The sequence below is a fragment of the Bombus huntii genome, chromosome 16 (assembly GCF_024542735.1).
Source record: "Bombus huntii isolate Logan2020A chromosome 16, iyBomHunt1.1, whole genome shotgun sequence".
In the NCBI taxonomy this organism is placed as follows: domain Eukaryota; kingdom Metazoa; phylum Arthropoda; class Insecta; order Hymenoptera; family Apidae; genus Bombus; species Bombus huntii.
Genome location: NC_066253.1, coordinates 6,270,325 through 6,290,320, shown reverse-complemented (window position 1 = coordinate 6,290,320; position 19,996 = coordinate 6,270,325). Strand labels below are relative to the sequence as shown.

The following is a 19,996-nucleotide window of genomic DNA, read 5'->3' as shown; positions in this document are numbered from 1 at the left end:
TCACTAACGATGACTAATTATGGACACAACTCAGCAAACATTCTCATGTATAATTTAAAATGATAAAATATGTGAGTTGAGAAATAATCGATTCAAAATTCGGTTTTTTAATCGTTTTTTATTTGTCCTCTTTGTTCAGGAAATTTATTGAAAGATTTGAATATCTAATACTAAGGAGGTATAATATATTCATTTCGGTAAAAGCTTAGAGCCACGATACAACGTAGATATTTAGTAAGTGATATTTACGTTTTCTGCTAATTCGTTTTCGGTATTTATATATCGTGTTTGACAGAATTCGAGAAAACCATGACAAATTTCGGCTCACATGATAATGCAACGTCAAATAATTATAATAGAAGCAGAGAGGGCACTGTGACACATGAAAACATAGAAAAACGAAGCTCTGCATAGTTGAAAATAATATATGAAAAACAAATTATAATATAATATAATATAATATAATATAATATAATATAATATAATATAATATAATATAATATAATATAATATAATATAATATAATATAATATAATATAATATAATATAATATAATATAATATAATATAATATAATATAATATAATATAATATAATATAATATAATATAATATAATATAATATAATATAATATAATATAATATAATATAATATAATATAATATAATATAATATAATATAATATAATATAATATAATATAATATAATATAATATAATATAATATAATATAATATAATATAATATAATATAATATAATATAATATAATATAATATAATATAATATAATATAATATAATATAATATAATATAATATAATATAATATAATATAATATAATATAATACTAATAGTACAAAAATACTAATATCATCGATTCTATCGGATTTCTATCGCGGATTCTATACCTTTAGTCGTTCGCAAAAAAAGAAACAGATTTTAAATTCTATAATACAGGGTGTCCCAGTTACATTTTCATGCCCGCTTTTCAACGTATTTTCCGTTTTTAGTTCCTCGAACGCTAAAATGATTCTCGCTTTTAATCGTACAACACTTGCATTGCCTTCGGAATAAACTTTTCATTTAATATGACTCCATAGATATAAATCAAAGGATGACAAATCCGGTGATCGCGGAGGTTAAGTTACCGTACCAAATTTAATTCGGGGAGCATACCTGTGTATGCAGTACGATGGCCAGCATTTTTAACAATTTTTACACTAACAAAATAAATCTTAAGAATTACGTGCTTTGTTATTACTCATATATTTACGATATACTGACACACCCTGTATAATGCTGACATCTAATAAATAAGCACGATCTATTACAAACGTCGTATTCGTTTATAACTTACTTTTATACGTGTAAGAAGCTGACTTTATACACTCTTCGTTCATTTCCGTTAACAGAGACTAACGTCATTGTTATTTGGCATAATTGATCTACGAATGGCGAGAGGTGTATCTTCATTGGAACATTGTCAGCAGAAGGCCTTACGTCTGAATGAACAATTTTTATACAGGGTGTATCATAACACGTGGCACACACTTGAGAAATGGACAGGTGGCAGAAAAACAAGGAAAAATGTTCGTACGAACATGTGTTCTGTCTTCTACCTTGTTTCAAAGTTATAATCACTTTTGAGTTTCAATGAACCACGTTCCGCCCGAAACACGCAAAAATTCGCGTGACATCTTGGTCGGAAAAGCTTGTAGCGCGATCGTAAAGGAGGTTACTTCTGAGTTGGGGTCTTAAAGGTTATTAGAATTCTATTATTTATTAGACTATTAGAATATTTATAAGAGGTTCTTTAGAATTTCATATTACTGCGCTCGCAATAGCCAGCCACGTATAGTAAATTTAAATAAAAAAATATTGTAATGAAACAAATTGTCGAGCTTTGTTTTTATCTGAGGCAATATCGCGACTCGAATGCAAAAAATGTTAAATAAGAAAAGCTGCGAAGCCATTCCATATTATTATTGTCTTATTTATAAGACAATTTCTGAAGAATTGAATGGAACATTTTCAAGGCATTCGAACGTACTTTAACCTTCCAACACAAAAGCAAGGGAGGGCTACCTCCTCAGTGTACAAAGTTTATGTCGACGTAAAGGAATTATTATTATTGCAGGCAAACACGTCCGTGCAATTCGCAAGTGCTAATCATCGTAGAAGGTCTCTATGCAAGTTCACAATGGTCGTGCAAAATAATTTTGCGATCTTTCAAAAATTCCAGGTGTGTGTCGAACAATACAGACAGAGTGGAGCCATTTCGAGCACCTTCTATGGAGGTAAGCAGTTACGGATTATCGAAACACGAAAAAGGCTATAACTTTGAAACGAGAGTCGGATAGGACACACGTTTGTGCGAATTTTCTTCATTGTCTTTGTGCCTCCTGTCCCACTTCTGAAGTGGGTCCCAGTGTTGTGATACACCCTGTATATCCTTCATTTCCTTTTCCTCTTCTTTTATTAAAAAAGAAAAAGTTAATTTTTCATATAATTTCATACATCTTCTTGATTATGCGTGGTTATTTATATATCTCCATCTGACTTTCTTTATGTTTTATTCATTTTAATATTTTTCATATTTTTTGTCTGCAGTTACTTTATTTATTTATGAAGAAATAGAAAGGAAGAAATAGAATTTAAAAGCTCGATGTGTTTTGTACTAACCGTTTATGGTAAACGTCTTGGGAAATCGAAGAATATCAGATGTGTCGGATATTATCACGTTATAAGTCACTGTCGCATCAAATATATGACTAAACTCCATAGCAGCAGAGTCCGCACTATTTCCCATTAACCATCGAATCAAACGTAATCCAATTTGCGTATCTTCATGCAATGGAAACCATATAAATTAATTAATCTTTAAATTAAATAAACCACATGTATCTATAGAGACCCTCCACCTTATCCGAACACAAATTATTCGAATACCCTAACGTTCTACTATCCGAACGTAATACGAGGGTCGTTCAGAAAGTATTGGGTTGTCCGGAAAGTTCATTTCGATTTTTAAGGAATTTGGTGGACATGGAAGACCATATTGAAAAGTTTTTGCTGCGGAAAACGTGACAGGTTCTGAAAGGATGGAATATTAGTATGTATACTAAGATTACAAATAAAGAAAACTTTTTCAGCTGCATCTGTATCGTTGTTATTTGAAAATGGGTATTACTTTCTGGACGACCCTCGTGTTTCTCAGTAACCGATGCCTTTTTCCACACCCAATATCTAGATACATATTTTATCGAAACAAATAAAAATAATTAATTAAAAAACTGTAACAGAATTAGCAACAGTATATGGTGTTGGAAAAGCCACGTTCGCAAGAGGTTAGAAAACAAAAACAGAATACTGAAGATTATCCAAAGCACGTGGATTCCTTTGAAAGCCCTTAACCTCAATTGATTCATCAGTTTGGGTACGTACCTAAATATCGAGACCAAAAGAGTCGTTCTTTAGGATCCAGTGTCTTTTGAAACATGTAAGCAACGCAACTCCAAAGTTGTTTATTTTTCGATGGTATTGGCACAGTCAGATTCAAGCGACACATTTCATTATAGTAGTCCTGTTCCGTGCAAATGCATTTTTCAATTTGTTCGTCCCATTCGACGACGATATTATCGGTTAGTGATGTTTGCCATTGTGAATTTATCTATATTTCAAATCAAACGGTTGGAAATGTTCATCTCTATAGGATGTCACGTCATGTGACAGACGTGTTATTGCGTGTGTCGTTAAACGGTTATAGCAACAAAAATGATATACGAGATGAGCGTTGACGAAGATATATTGCTACTATACAAAATATTAGGTTATCTCAAGAGTGTCTTTCTTTTACAAAACATGTCTTTTACAGCATCTTTATACAAACATGGAACCTAATCTGCCAAATGTTGTGGTCTTTATCTTAATAGAGCAAAATGGATCATTAAATCACGACATTTGATCAAATAATATAAAACAAAGAATGTTGTGTATCTATTATTTCCTTATAAAACGAAAGAAACTTTTGGGCCAACCTAATATAAATACATCAGGAATATTTACATCTATTACAGACAGATGATATCAAATATCTTTTACGACCGCAATTTCAATGAATGACGAACGAGAGCTTAAAAGAGGTAGGTCGTAAAAGTATTATGATATATTCTGACTATTATGTGATGTAAATATTTCTCATACCGGCTTATACCGATTTTCTTTTTTATTGTTATTCTTTAACGATGCTTCCACTGACGTATCTTTGTATGACATCTTTTATTCATCTTGACCGCTAGAACCTACTGGCAACGTATGCAATCGTACATTGTTCTTTAAATTAAATCACTGTCTCGATATAGCGTCAACGCGTTTTATACGCACTTGAATAATAAAGTCGCCCATCTTTGATTGAAAAATGATCCAAAAGCTTCGATGGGAAGGCGAGAGACACGCCACTGTGACCGATAGATGGGCTATTTTAGTACCTTCTTTGACTACGATTGAATTTTGATTTAAAAACAATCTCCGAGGTATCTTTCTTAAACGTAGCTCAGACCATCGCGTCTGTTTCAAAGTATCTATAAAATAATTGCATCTTTAGATCCAAGTATATTAAAAATTATTATTCGAATTGTAATATGTTAAAGAAAAATATACATATATTGTACAGGTATAACGTAATGCTGTATAACAGCTTTTCTGTAACATGTTATATACAGAGTGCGGCCGAATAACATGTACAACCGGGTACGAAGTGATTTCTTATGAAAAAAATAACAATAAAATATGGAATAATATTTTTTCATTTAAGGTTTAGTTTGAAAATTTATCAAGTATACTGGAACATGGCTAACTGCGGACTGCCCAGTATCAAATAATCGACAGGAGGTCGTTTTATGTGTGAAAATAAGTCGAAAATGCAGAATACAATTTTTTCTCAAGACGCTTTGTTTCCGAGAAAAATGAATTTGAAAATTTATCAATCGCGTGTACTAAACATGCTCTTAACTGAACGCGTTCGAACTTTATTTCCTTGAAAATGGTGCCCCGAACGGACAAATTTTATTCTACATTTTCGACTTATTTTTACACGTAGAACAACCTCCTGTCGATTATTTAGCACTGCCCAGTCTGGAATTAGCCATATTCAAGTATACTTGATAAATTTTCAAATTCGATTTACTCAAAAACTAAACCTTAAATGACAAAATTTTATTCCACATTTTGTTCCTATTTTTTCATAAGGAATCATCTTGTTTCCGCTTGTACATGTTATTCGGCCACATCCTACGCAGTCTCGATGTCTAAAATTTAAATTTAATCTGGGAAGTAAGCTTACTTACTCGGTTTAGTTGGTCGCTCTTCCGACGCCCAAATTTCGTATTCCGTCGAATTTTCATACGGTACATTGATAGTTAGAGTTTTTTCGACTGCTTGGTACAGCTTGCTGCATATCGTATATTCATTTGTAATTCCTAAACAGTCGGTTTGACCCTCCAAAATGAACATTTGATTCTTGCTAAAATGAGGACCAATCGTGGATCCACAGAACAGTAAATAAGCTGTTGAGAAAGGATGCTGGTAATTGCGATAAAATCGAAACTAAAATAACGTTCCTCGCATTAAGAATAATAAATTTTGAGTTACGTAGGATACAGGAAAAGGAAGATAATTCAAACCTTCTAAATGTTAGTCAAACTCTATCTCATGCTGAAGAGAGAAAGTAGTTACCTTTAGTCTCTTTTATTTTCTTAGCGTGGAATTGTATCTTTATTATGGCAGTACCGTGGCCGTTAAGATTGATGATCGGTTGTGACGATACTATGGTAAAAAATTCATTATCGTTGTCAAAAAACAACAGCAAGAAACCGACGCTGTGTACGGTTGGATTTGTGAAATTTAGTTGCCTGGTTACAGTTTCGGTCAAGGGGCAGCTAAATTTAATCTGCAAACATCGTTAAGCTTCAGATTTCTATAAAAATTGTATCCCTACAGAAGTAGACGTTCGCCTACCTTAGCCCTAGGGGTATACGTTGGCAGTATGTTAAATAAATATCTAACCAACATCAACATTTTAACGCAGTTTGGATAGATGATTTCCAATGGTGAAATTACAAAACCAAGTCGCATCTTCTTCCACGCGTTTGTCACGCAAATAGCATTGTGCAGTGCCTTCGATAATAAAGTGCGTATATTGGTCATTTTTATGAACGTGTCACAGCCACTATACGGTATTCTTTAATGAGACTATCGTGAGCATAGTAGTAAAACTTGAAACCAATCCGAAAATGTACAGAGAAGTTACAGGACATTTTGTGCAAACACTTATCGTTAGTGAATAATTAGCACTTTGTGGACCGTACACTCTGATAAGCATATAGCCTGAATTACCGCGTATTTTTGCAGTGATTGAAAAGATTCAAAAGATCGCTCGGAAAGTTCGTTGCAATTTACATTTCGATTCGATGCACATTTATTGAATTATATAGGTGCAATTTTATTCCACAACCTTCCTCTATGTTTCACGCAACTTGAATCCGCAAAACTTCCGTCCCTCCAGAACCTCTCGGGTCTTTCGGCGAAAAACTTTCCAATATGATTTTTCACGTTGATTAAATTCCTTAAAAATCGGAACGAACTTTCCTAACAATATTATATCTAATATATTAATAATGGTTTCGTATTATCCAAGCATGTAGTTTAAATACACATTCGTAACATTCTTTTTATAGCATCTATTCAACAGTAGTTAACATTTGTATAGGATACCGCATGAAGTAAAACGCGAATTCGCGTCTCCAGTCCGCAAAGTGTTAGTATACAGCGCAAAATAATTTTAAACGTACAATTAGCGCTAAAGATCGTCTCGTTAAATATTGTGACTTATCAATGTAGTATATACCTTAATTAGTAACTAATATTTAATAATTATTAACGAATAATTAGCTGCTCAAATACTTTGGTGATCTTTACGAAGTATGTGTTTTCAGTAGATGTTTTGTAACTTTTATACATTTGCTTTGTGTACATTTTCAAATCAGTTACAAATTTGACCAGTATAATCACGATGGTCGTGTCTCGTTACCGATGAGTATATTATAAAGATTATAGAATATTATAGAAATTGCAAAATATTAGAAAATATATAATAATATTTTGCATAACATATAACGTAATAAGCTTCTAAGAGTGTTCGAATGCTTTCGTCAGCCACTGTATGCTGTATTACCTCCTCGTAACTCCGTGGACGGATATAAATTCCAGTCAACTCTTCCTCAATGAGAAAAGGACAGTAAGCAGCTGTGACAGCAATTAAGACAAGGGAATCCGATAAATCTCTGTCGAAATTCTCGATGTTTCGAGCCTCTGCCACGTCTTTACTTTCATCGGGATTTAAAACCACGCGACGATCGGTCATCCACTCTTGTTTACGTGCCTCTTCGTAATGCCGACGCAACCATTCCAATAAGAATGATTCATCAAAAGAATAATTATTGTCAGGTGACTTGGACGATATTTCTGTGCTGATGTTTCCAATTATCGTATTGTGAGTTTCGTATTGCTTGCGGAAGCTGGAACATTCAAACGAGTGATTTTCCAATTAACTTTTGCAATTCTTTGAGCAAAAATTATGCTACGCGTAGGAATCCTACTGCATCCTGCGATAAATTCTCCATAAATGCGTAAAGATCCGCTGCCTAATAACGACAGACACATTAAAGGGAAGAAAAAATTACATGGGGAAGTAAGTTTCATACTTTATGACAATTAAAAGTAGGTGACAATTTGTTTGAGAGCAACGTCTGATATATGTATAAATTTAGACGAACCTCGATACAGAAGGCGCTGTAGATGCTCGTTGAATAGTAGATCGTCTGGAACATTGCGGGGTGAACGAAGGCGAAGATTCGTCTTTACCTTTGCTCTCAAGAACGAGCGGTAATACGAAACATTTGTACGTTTGTAAGATCACATCTAGCCAGCATTGTTTGCTACGACATTCGAACTTCAGCGGTGGCAATTTTTCTTGCATCGATAGCTCTATCCCCGATCTTCGTGTATAGGCCTGCAGTATAAATTTCTTGAGAATCAAGAATGCCAGTAACAATAAAATGAATAATAATAATATTACTATGACAAGTTTTATATAATTCTATTTTCTCTTCTGTAGTATATTTACTTTTAAAGCGTTGGAAATTTTGAATTTTTATTTTTGAATTTGACAGAAGAACTTCCCCTGCTTATATTAATTAATCCTTTCAGGATCGAATTCTTTTCTATGAGAAAATTTAGCGTTATAATTACTTTAGAGCGTGAACTTTCTAGAAGAACGATGTATTCCTCGTAATTGAGTAAAAATTGTGGTTGAACGTGGCACAAGTAAGCCCCATACTTCGTCAAGAACTGAAGAATGTTGTCGTAAAGATTATATATGTAATTTACCCTGTCGATATCTTTTGCTGGCAGTTCTTTGCTGCGGAACGAAAACAGATTTACGTACATGTACATATACAGGATGTTTTATGTAACTAGAAAACTCTAAATAAAATAATGGAAAATAGAAAAAAGCAATTCGAGAAAAGAATTATCTACAAATATATTGTATTATATTATATTATATTAATATCGTTATATCAGAATTACATCGTTAGTTTCATAATACTCACAATTGTCCAATGTAATCATAAATGGTCGGTCCTATCAACGATTCGAGCACGCTCACGAACCCTAATTCCGGGCCTTTTCGTGTCGCAGTTTTAAACTCTGTTGGTTTCTTTGAATAATACTTGGACAGTGCCATTTTAATGCACAAAATGTCAGCATAAAAGTTAAACTTGAAAGGCCCACTGTGCATCCACTCTTCGGCGGCCTTTAGCGTTTGGTTCATATAAATTTCAAACTCGCTATAATTGAAATAACATATAAAGATAAAAAGAGAAGCTATTCACAGCCGTTCTGAGGCAATTATAAAATATTTCTGTCATGCTTCATTTCTTTTACAGAAGATATGTCCAAATTAGAGATACAATTTGAAGAAGAGTGAATCTATTATGAAAAGGTAAGTTGCAAATGTAGAATAACAGTGTTTTCGTACGGAGCTTCATTTCAGGATAAATCGATGTTAAAAATTCTTCCGCTATGCATATACTTTCGCTTACCTATATCTGGACTGATGATTATGAAAATGGTGTAAGTCTAAAACTTAAGGAAGTTGAGTTTTTAATTTATCTTACGTTATATTATTCTGTGCAATAATATGCGAGATTTTTTGCACGAAAAATATTCGACTTACGTCATTCACTGGCGTAAATCACTGGCACATCTAACAGATATCACCAGTGAAACATGATATCGCCAGTAAAACATGGTATAACTCTGAAGGAAACTCACTCGCTCTCGCCATCAAAAGGAAAGAAGGGATACTGCATTGCCTCTTGAAAATCTTCGACTTTTGATTCGGATCTTGGGGTGGATTCTTTTGATTTCTCGTTTGCAACTTCTGCTACACCTTTCTTCGTATCTTCCCCCAATTTATCGGCGTTGTTAAGAACCTCTTTCTCGTATGGGACCACCTGCGATTCGTGCACCGCTAGTTTCAGCTTACTTTCCATCAATTTTTCAATCGATACTCGACTCTTTCGACCGAAATACGTGAGAATGCCCATTCCTGGTTCTGACGTTTGTCTCTGAAATTAAAATATACAGGTTCCAGGCATTCGCAATATGCGCATAATGCGTATAGTATGAGTTCTTGTAAAAAGAAAATTCTCTTACTGGCCTGTAAGAGTTTACTTCGTATTCTTCGTCGTCGGTGAAACTGTCAGACGTTTTGGAAGCTCGAGATACTCTTTTATCGATGCTCAGTGACCATTGAAAATCGATGATCGGGGTTCTTATATACATGTGCGTAGTCAGCAAACTGTTTTCGGATGTAGCATGAACAATTACAGGGCAGACAGCCATTCCATCGCTGTCAAAGAATTCAACGATCACGCGGAACGAAACAGGCACCTCGCTTTTGAAAACCATCTTCACCTCCAATTCCGAGTATCTGGTAAAAGACAGTTTACGATAAAGATTATTTCGATATTGTGTTTAATTTTAAGAAGACACATATGTACTTCTTATTTGATTGTTTCAATGATACTTTTCAAAATATTATTAGTATCTCTGTTGCGGATTTTTATGCATTTATGAGACATTACCTAAAAATTGTGAATATACAAAATGCATGTAATGCAAAGACACAGAAAATACTATAGTAAAGTATTTATATACATATGTATACATATACAGTATAACCTATAAATATACAGGGTGGTTGGTAACTGGTGGTACAAGCGGAAAGGGGGTGATTCTACGCGAAAAAAGAATAGAATTTTTAGATTAGAATTTTAGATTAGATTAGAAAATTTTATAGAATAAAATTTTTTTTTTTCTAATTTTTCCATCGAGACAACGATCTACAGTGAGATGCGTTATAACGTACGGCAGGCGTACCGAGCGTAAATTCAAAGTCGATTTTCTCGAAAACAAAGCGTCAAACGAAAAATTGTTATTCTATATTTTCGACTTCTTTTTTCGCGTAGAATCACCCCCTTTCCGTTTGTACCACCAATTACCAACCACCCTGTATATGTACCATATAACATGATTATATAGAATTTAATCTGAACTAATTTTTATCCGAATATAAGTTAGTCGGATAAATACCTGTTCATTAGTGTTCATTAGATTCATTCTTTATCTTAATTCGTTATCCGTTATTGCACTAAGATTTTATCCAACGCTGGATACGAGCAATTGCCTTAAACCTAACCTAACCTTAAACCGTAAACGTAAAAGCTAGGACATGCAGCCTATAACAGTATAAAGTACTGGTTGCGATATTTAACGAGCCATACAGATGTTTATGTAAATTACATTTCCTTATTCATGTTAATAAAAATATGAAGTTGCATAAAAACCCGCAGTCAGCCGATTACAAAATCACATTTTCTCTAGTGTTCCAAAGAATTACTTACTCGGAAGCAGGCACGATATTTGTGTCGATAAAATTTATAAGAAGTACGTTTTCCGTATATTGTCCACTGGAATATTCAGGTGGCATAATGTTCGACAAGATGACCACGTCTTTCTCGAAGTATCGCATATACAATCGAAACTTTTTTTCCAGCGAAGTATTTAACGGCACAGGTACGAAGAATATTTCCGAAAATTCCGCCTTGATAGTGCTGGCAGGATATTCACCGACGAGGCATAATTTATTAAACATCTCACCGTTCGATTCATTGCGGATGAATATTGGCGCATCGACGGAATAACTTCCTTGAGACTTGGGCTGAAACGACAGCGAGAACGTACACCTTTCCCCTTTTTGCAACGTACATCGAATGCAGTCCGGGTTAACAGTCGGTTTTTCACCCGCTGACCATTGAATCGAAAACGGACACGAGGCAGTCGAGAAGTTGCTGATGTCTATTTGGACGATCTTCTCCTCCACTGATTCGCGATTTTCTATGCAGAATTCGTCTGACACCTTTAGAATCGAAATTTTATATACAACGAATAGAACGATCGCGATTATATTTAGGGTAATTTTGCAATTTTTCATTTTCAGATTTTCGCGAGTTTGCGAAGAATTGAAAGGTGCAGAAATTTATAGAGCACATATCGAATGCAGAAATATATAAAATATACAAAGCAAAATTATAACATTTACTACGAATGTTTTTTTCGAGAAGATTATCCTTGTCGTTTCCATAATTGAACGCTTACGTTGTTCGTTAGGGTGTTGAAATGAAACACCAGTTTGTTAAAGAAAATCAAGTGTCCTGCGACTGTACAATCAATCGGCATCGTCACGATGGTAGGAGGCAATTTTTGCAGAATCAGATTAGGTACGCCGATATAATGATTTTTGAATTGTTTCAAATATTCTGAAGGCTTAGACGATCTGTGACTCGTCATTAATGCAGGGCCGAGTACATCGTTGATGATGATTGGGAGATAAAATGCGTAACTAGCCAAGTCGATGGGTTCGAAATGAAGATGAAAATCCTGGCTAGTGTTTGGTGCAAGCATAGTGTCCTTATTGCCTGTTAAAAATATAGAGAAGTTGCCTGGGTGAAATTTTTATTAAATATCACACTGCTACGTATATCAAACTAATTGAAATTGATCTATAATTAATTATGCTAAATCGTGTTCGTCGTATATCCGATATTTTATTTGAGAAGATATTTATATCTCAATATACGTATTAAACTAACTTGGATCAATTTTAAAATCTTTTTTTGGAGTTTCTTTTTCTAAATAAATGTAATAGCATAGCTAATTGATTATCAATAAATTGGAATTTAAACATACCTATTCCAGGATCTTGCCTCTGCGAGGATAATGAAATACGAAATTCTGGATACTCATTTAGTAGAAATCTCAATTTTAACATAGTCGTTCCAATATTTGATGCGGTGATTAAGCAATGTTGATACGCGGATGCACTTATTCGCCGTAAGTTGATGGAGTTCGGATGCAACTTTAATTGCGGGAACGTTACGTTGCCTGTGATTTTAAACTGAACGTTTACATGCTTCTGTATCGTTAGACGAATCACCAGAGTAAAATGAAAGCATAAGCTAAATGTCAAATAGATCTGCAATGCACAAAATAAGATTTCTTATTATCTCAGTTATATAAAAACTGTCATGACAGATAAAAGGAGCCTGCGAAGGCTGATAGAGAGAAAGGGGGACAAATTTTGCGAAGGTCTAGTTATCTAAAGCCAGAAGGAAAAAGGAAAATGCGGTAGTAGAGAGAAAATGATAAAACTAATAGAAACTGATAGAAAAATGATAAAACTAAATAAAGTATAATAGAATATTATAGAATATTAATAATAGAAGATAATGATAAGTAAACATGATATAAATCTAAAGTGAAAGGCAAAAGGATTTCTATAAATTAAAAAAAGAAAGTAAAAGAAATCTATAGCGCTATCAGGAAATAAAAATTATAATGATGTTAGGAAAATTCAGAAAGGACAACATTATCCTTAATTAGTATTAGAAAGTAAATAACAGAGAAGAGAAATACGTGTGGAATATTTTCCACTGCACTATGAATCTTCAAAGTTTCATCAAAATCGGCTACACTTGGATAATCGTAATGCTGCTTGTAAGCTTACGTTAATTTAAATTGCTATGGATTCTTAATATCATTTACAATCGATAGAAATACGATACCAATTGAGTGTTAAAATAAACCGTAAGGTTTTTTCATATTTACCTCGAAGATGGCAACTCCACGAGGTGCCAATACTCCGTGAAGAGGACTAACAGTGCATCCATGAACCAAAGACGAAGTATCAACTTCGAATTCAATTTCGATGTATTCAAAATTCCTCAAAACAGCGACCGTTTTTGTCGGCAGGTTTAGTGGAATGTCACCGACATTTATGAGGTCTTTGATGAAGTTAACTTTGGGCGTCTGTACTGGCATGCTCACACGTACAGTACTGTAACTGCTGTTTTCACATTTTATTATCAATTCGGTAGAACTGAACCTTGTAAAATCGGGCTTGTAGTATATATAACTGAACAACGAAGCATTTCCACGGACTGCACCTGATATTGGTTCGACGAAGAAGCAACACGTTGCGGGTACTTCCCATCTGGTTGAAAATGGCAGAATTTTAATTATAGAAATTGTTCATTCACATATGTCGGGTTTACATTAGAATTAGGGTTAGGGGCGTGAAACGAATCTTCGTTTGGGTTACACGTTGTCGTTATGCAATAGAGAAGACATTGACAAGTGCAAATACGATTGTTGTAGAACCGGACAAGTAACCGTGGTAGTTAGGTACTCGAGAAACTAATGACAATGATCCTAGGTTCAATAACGAATCCGCGGTCGACGGGATGATAGATGAACGTGCTCACAAAATCCAAGTCGGACGCGTAATATTCACTGGTCGTAAAGGGTTACTCTTTTCATCGATAAGATCGCGAGAGAGAATGACTTTCCCGTCCCGATGATGCCACAGAGGAAAACTATAATGGGGTGTGTCTAAGGACACGAGATCATCGGATTCGTCGAGAAAAGCCTTCGTTCAGAAAGTAAGGGAAATTGGCGTTGCTGCTAATTGGTCAATCTCCATATCGGTGGTTAGAAAAAGATGCTAGCCGCCCTCGAGGGAAAGTTGCTAGTGGGAGACGCCGCTCGTTGAAAAATAGGTCTCCCCTATTTTCCCGTAGTTGGGACAAAGACTGTTTGTCTGTTTGAAGGACTTTGGTTGGCTAAATCTTAAGATTTATAACGGGCCCTCAGGCTAGCTGAACATGTACTGCAGAGACGCATCGACATCTGGCAATCATCTTACTCGAAGAATAGGGTCTGCGTGTGGCGAGCTACGGGACAGAGACCGTTGGAATGTTTACTGTCGAGTGTTACAACTATTTCCTTTTTAAGGAGAGCTATTGAATTATTCCATGCCTTTGTTAGACAAAGCGTTCATCCCGTGACCGCGGCTACGTTCGGCGACTGACTGTTGCCTCGAGCCCAAGCTCATTATCACAACTCTCGAACAATTACAATCGGTTTGAATAACTACAATTGTTTAATTATAGCTATAGTAGACTCTAGGTTACAATGTTGCGGGATTATCCAAAATTCCAAAGGCTCCGGTGTTCTTTCATCTCCGACATATATAAATTAACGTATGTAATAATGTCATACAATCTAATTCACTTTCCCTGGCCAGCGAAATCATTTTATTTTACTCGGACAAATCACTCACCGGAAGCTCGTTTTCGCATCCAACTTATTCCTAATCTGAACAGTACAATCCATCGGCCGATAGATTTCTTCCTTGACCAAATCTTCGCCAAGCATTACTTCACGAGAGTCCAATGATAACTGTTTCTCAACGATATTAGCAGTAACACCAAGCTCGAACGAATGATTGTTGTTGATAACGTAATCAATGTAACCATTGAATTTGCCGATATGATGCGCTCGAAATTCAACTAATCGCGTGGCGTGCAGACCAGGTGGCAAAATAATTAGATTCCCCTTCGGGAAATGAATGCACTTGGAGGACAAGCTCGTGAGGCGAATCATGATTGGAAAGTCGTTCAAATTTTCGACGATCAGCTGTTGGTAATTGCGACTTCTTGGGACAACCTACGACAGTGTTGTACTATTTCTATTTTTGTTATACGTGTGATAACGTAAGGGAGATATTGGAACACGGTTAGAAGCGACATATGGGAAGGGAATAGCAGAAGTGAGGACAAGAGAGAAGGAATAGAAGGAGGAACCAGAAATCAGAAAGTTGTGAGATCAGAGAACGGAGGAAATTCTAGTCAAGGGTACAAAGATACATGTATAGTACATGTATAGTGATTAAGAACATAAACTATACAAAGATTAACAGATTTAAACTGGGACCACACGAGCGTTGAAATGATGTCCGTTGCATTATGTCCGTTGTAAAAATATAGGAAAATATTGACAACAGGGGACATAGCTCCAATGACTTTGACCTGGACGTAAGTTGTCAAAGACACTCTCCTGAGTAAAATTCAGAAGATTCTAACCGCCGCCAGGTATTCCTTAAAAAGTTATTAACAAAAATACATTACATTAAGTTTTTATTTTAAACAAGCCCAGTACCAATTCCACACGCAAGGGATCTAAAGAGGGTTCGATTTTTGTCCAAAAAACTTTGTAACAGACGCCGCCTTTCACCGCTCGGTGGACCCAGTCTAAAGGAATAGATTTATAGTAATGTTAGAAACATTTTGAAGTGTCACGTTAATGTAACGATTTTTTTTTAGTTTGAATATAAAAGATATGAATAAATATAAGTATAAAAAAATTTAATCAAGTACCTACCATTCCAAAAGCAAATAAGGTAGGATACATGCGTACGTTGTATATTTGCAAAGGAGAAAGGGGTATTAAAACTTCGGTACTAGCAGTTAGAGTCGATAACATTTTGCCCAAAGACGCAAGGCACTTCACCGTTCCTGATACATCTTTATGTTTCCACTTAGGAATATGAGTAACCTTCTGTATAATTTCTTCGTCGTCCTTGCATTTTATTTCAATGATCTCTTTCTTCGGCTTTATCGTTTTCGGTTTTATCTGAAGATGAAATACAACACAACACTAAATCGTTAGGTGACAAATAAAATATATGAACAAGTATATAGAGTACTTAGCAAAAGATTGTAAAAAATGGTCTACACTATAGCATAGTCCATACTAACAAATCTTTAATATCGATTTACTCAGAAACGAAGCTTCGTACAAAAAAATGCCCCGGTATATTTTCGACTCACTTTTTCACAATATACATATATCGATTCTTAACACAGCTTACTGAAAGAGGTTGTATCGATGGTGTCTTTCTATTATCTGTTAGGGGCTTCCATGTACCTGTAGACGAATAATAATTTTGTAGTCGTCTATTTTCATCTTTGATCTTTTGATCTTTTAATCTTTAGTAAGTGCAAATTCCGAGAAAATTAAGAGCATTATAAAAATAGCACATATTAAAATTACCTTCAGAATAGTCATCGAAAATACTTCGCCCCCGTGGTAAACATGATCGTTTCACGGTGGTCAGCAGTTTCACGTTCACCCTACATTGTACAGCATACCTTCCTACTTTTATCTTCGTTTGACGTCTAGTTTTCGTTGATTCGCACGAGTCGGCTGCGGTGTCGAAGTAAACTTCGAATGACGAATTAACTGCAATAAAAGAAGTCAATTTTTAGAAAATGTTCATTTCAACTTTCTCGAGTGTTTCTAAACGCGCGAACGAAACGGAGCTTGTATAAAAATTTACTAAATATTTCATCATAGCTCTCTTATTTATTATATTTCCAAAGATTTATGATATTTCATATACTTTTGCGTATTATACACATTCTGTAGATTTCTGCACGTTTAAATTTCCTCTAAACGCATAAAGATCCGCGATCTTAACGATTACATACCATTCTCCTTTCCTCGAACTTTCAACAGGACTTCTATAGATCCTCCCGGTTTCAGCATTATAGTTTCTGGATAGCAACGAGCTGATGCGTTACGCACATAGCTACAGAGTAATGTTGCGAATTTTAATGGATTCGATATACGAAGTACACGCTGTGAGTGTTCGCCGACATAAAGTTCACCGAAATAGAGAATATCTGGTTCGAAGCATAAACGCGCCGCTTCCATTTCGCCATAGAGACAGAGTCTTACGGTATCGTTCAGACCAGGTTCTATACTGGTTTCAGTCAACGTGGACGAAGAGTAGTCGTTCATTATTGGTACATCTATCGTTGAAATTTATAATATTATTAAATATGAAATGTATCATTGAGAAAAGATTTCTTTCATGCTACGAATACAGTCCTGCAATGTTCACTTTATTATTTCGTTATTTGTGGTTCGTTGGGTCTCGATTGTGTTTTTAATAGCGCTATAAAATAATAAAATAAACTTCAGATCTTTATCCTTCACAGTGTTCATTAGATGACATATCTCTCATTCTTCAAGTTTCGATCATGCTTTTAATAGAGACAAAATTTATCTTGTTATTATTTAACGTCATTTACATAGTATTATTCTTGATGGGAAATATATCATGTGGGAAGATTATAAATTCATTATAATCACAGTGTTGAATGTAACTTGGACCGTAATGCATTTATATTTTTGGATATTTAAGTTTCAACGGAAATAGACTTTTATAATGTAAATTACAGTGTGTCTCAGCTAAACGAGATCATTTAAATATGTGTCTTATTAACGATCTTATGAAAAAACTTCTCAACACGAGGAAGAGCTATTTCAAGAGGCAAATGCAATGGCGAAAAGAATTTTGTCTGATGTTCGTTCTTTTAAGCAGATTTCAAGAACACCGGTATGCTCCTAAATGGCATCCTGTATTTTGTTATTCATCGATTCATGCGTTCTTTTCTTCTTTATACACGAGTATTAAGGTATTATTAGTGTTTATACATATGGAATACTAACGTTTTTGATGATTAATAGTTTGTAACGCCTCAGTTAGCGCGTTTCGTATACTGTCATTGGCTCCTGCAGTTTTTCACAATAAAATTTGTTATTTCATCTTCGTTAAAGTAAACAAGGAACATGTGGAAAATATATGAAATACAATGTACTCAAAATGTGTTTGGTCTCGGTGACGTGTACTCTGACGATTCTTATGAAAGCCATGAAATCCTTCTCTTGTGTGTTCGATTTCTCTTCCACCGTCTCTCGCCAATGCGTTAAACCGTCTATTGGTGTAAACCTAAAATTACATCCTTTTTTTAACAAGTAATTTCGTATTATTTTTTATGTTGTTCATTAAACACAACATATGTTGTTTATTTTCATAGTTATTTTATTTTAAAGAGGATTTCTTATATTCTTTCCAAATCCGTTTGTAACAAATATAAACAAGTGATACTAGAAATATTTATATTGAAAATTTAAAATACATGTTGAATTTATTAACACATTGAAATTTCTTTTTCTTTATCGTAGATATTTTAAATCCAAAATTGTTCTCAATTATTTGTTCAGAATATAACGTACCCTACTTCGAAAATAATACCCTCGAATGGCCCAATACGACCTTGAATCGGTCGAATTTCAAAAACTCTGTACACAGGATACTTTTTGCGATTAATGTCCTACGAAGAGCACACTCGTTATAATTTCCTGCGCGCAAGTCTCCATCTTTCGTTAGTTGCAATTGAAATAAATTACCCGAACGCATATAAGTTCGTTGTCGATTTCGCCCAGCACCACATAACTAGCTACTTGAGAAGAAATATTTCGCACAACAAAGGAATCGTACTTTCGAGTATTTACGACGGTTTGCGAAAAATCGATTAGAGTGAAATCTCCAGTTGTATTCGGATGATAAATTACAAGTTTTGGTACGATTACCTTGACGTTAAAAGGGATGCGTATATTCGGAACCGATTTGATCCTGGAAGAAAAAGAACAGAACTTTTTTTATTATCAATTGTTATTGATTTATCAATTGCTTATTAATTGTTTATTAATTGTTTAATCAGCCTGTGGTGACACGCTCAATTAGTACAAGTTATAGCACTGGAACTAGTAGAAGACAGAAAAGAATTTTGTAAATAAACAAAATAGTAGTTTTTGTAGTTCCAGCGTATATCTGAATTAATATAGGTAAGATAATTTACCAGAATTCACTGAGAAATGATCCTTCGTTCATGCCAATTAATTCAACAGTCAGCTGAACCGGCTTGTTTGGTTTAACGATTCCACGCATAGGATGAACTGTGATTTCTAAATCATTTGTACCAAGATCAATCGAAAATCTGTTAATTTCATGTTAATAAAGATAACTTGCACGGACCAGCAATACACACGTAAGTACATATATTAACAGTAAGATATTCGGGAGCAGTGTGATCATTAAAAAATAGATTACATACGCGTTTCATTTCAATCAATCCACGAAAATATAAATGAAATTAACATTAAAATACCTTTTAGACTACGCATTTTCAGATACAAGTACCGTAATATCTCTTTGTGTAGAAAATCACAAACTGCATCGAACGTACAAAAAAATTACACAAAAAATGTACAAAAATTGTATAGTTACGTTAAAGTTAAACAAGTTTTATTTGAAATACGTTTTCGAATAATATCTAGTTTAGCATAGTGATTCTTAACCTTTTGTTTATCACGGAACCGCTTTAAGTAATTTTTTATTATCACGGAACCCCAAGACTTAACTCAAAATTTAAATCCTTAATGTACCAAATATGTATATTTAAAACATTCATCAGCTGCTCGTCAACAACCTTTTTGGATTTTATAGTCCTCCAAGAATCCACGGATAACAGATTAAAAATTACTGGTTTAGGAAATATTTGCGTGGATGAGTTAAAATGAGACACTCTGTATACATACAATACCTGGTACTTTTGCCGCCTTCGTTCC

The 19,996-nt window shown here is 34.5% G+C and overlaps 1 protein-coding gene and 1 long non-coding RNA gene across 2 annotated transcripts; one reads left to right on the top strand and one right to left on the bottom strand.

Annotated features, from left to right (window-relative positions):
* Positions 1 to 163: 163 nt before the first annotated feature.
* LOC126874218 (cilia and flagella-associated protein 47-like) lies at positions 164 to 19,591 on the bottom strand. The gene is made up of 28 exons (XM_050635995.1): positions 19,228 to 19,591; positions 18,776 to 19,001; positions 18,602 to 18,699; positions 18,184 to 18,314; positions 18,035 to 18,097; positions 17,008 to 17,331; positions 16,571 to 16,759; positions 16,389 to 16,444; positions 15,899 to 16,150; positions 14,799 to 15,184; positions 13,286 to 13,670; positions 12,368 to 12,653; positions 11,777 to 12,096; positions 11,023 to 11,537; positions 9,773 to 10,049; positions 9,389 to 9,684; positions 8,665 to 8,901; positions 8,303 to 8,471; positions 7,828 to 8,063; positions 7,227 to 7,569; positions 6,011 to 6,169; positions 5,729 to 5,942; positions 5,341 to 5,559; positions 4,379 to 4,575; positions 3,440 to 3,665; positions 2,678 to 2,839; positions 1,353 to 1,497; positions 164 to 373 (listed from the first exon to the last, which is right to left on the bottom strand). Exons 1-27 carry the CDS (start codon positions 19,314 to 19,316, stop codon positions 1,355 to 1,357), a joined length of 6,198 nt encoding a protein of 2,065 aa, XP_050491952.1. The 5' UTR covers positions 19,317 to 19,591; the 3' UTR covers positions 164 to 373; positions 1,353 to 1,354.
* Positions 1,492 to 7,328, top strand: LOC126874228 (uncharacterized). The gene is made up of 3 exons (XR_007692694.1): positions 1,492 to 2,292; positions 3,298 to 3,431; positions 7,208 to 7,328. It is a non-coding gene; the product is annotated as an uncharacterized LOC126874228 (long non-coding RNA).
* Positions 19,592 to 19,996: the final 405 nt, after the last annotated feature.

What these genes read in the sequence shown, in the direction of transcription:
- LOC126874218 (XM_050635995.1), bottom strand. Translation starts at nt 19,316, where the DNA reads ATGCGTGGAATCGTTAAACCAAACAAGCCGGTTCAGCTGACTGTTGAA. An exon ending in ACGAACTTATATGCGTTCGG is followed by an intron (nt 18,700 to 18,775) that starts GTAATTTATTTC and finishes TGCTCTTCGTAG; the next exon opens with GACATTAATCGCAAAAAGTA. An exon ending in GTCCACGGAGTTACGAGGAG is followed by an intron (nt 6,170 to 7,226) that starts GTAATACAGCAT and finishes TTATTATCGAAG; the next exon opens with GCACTGCACAATGCTATTTG.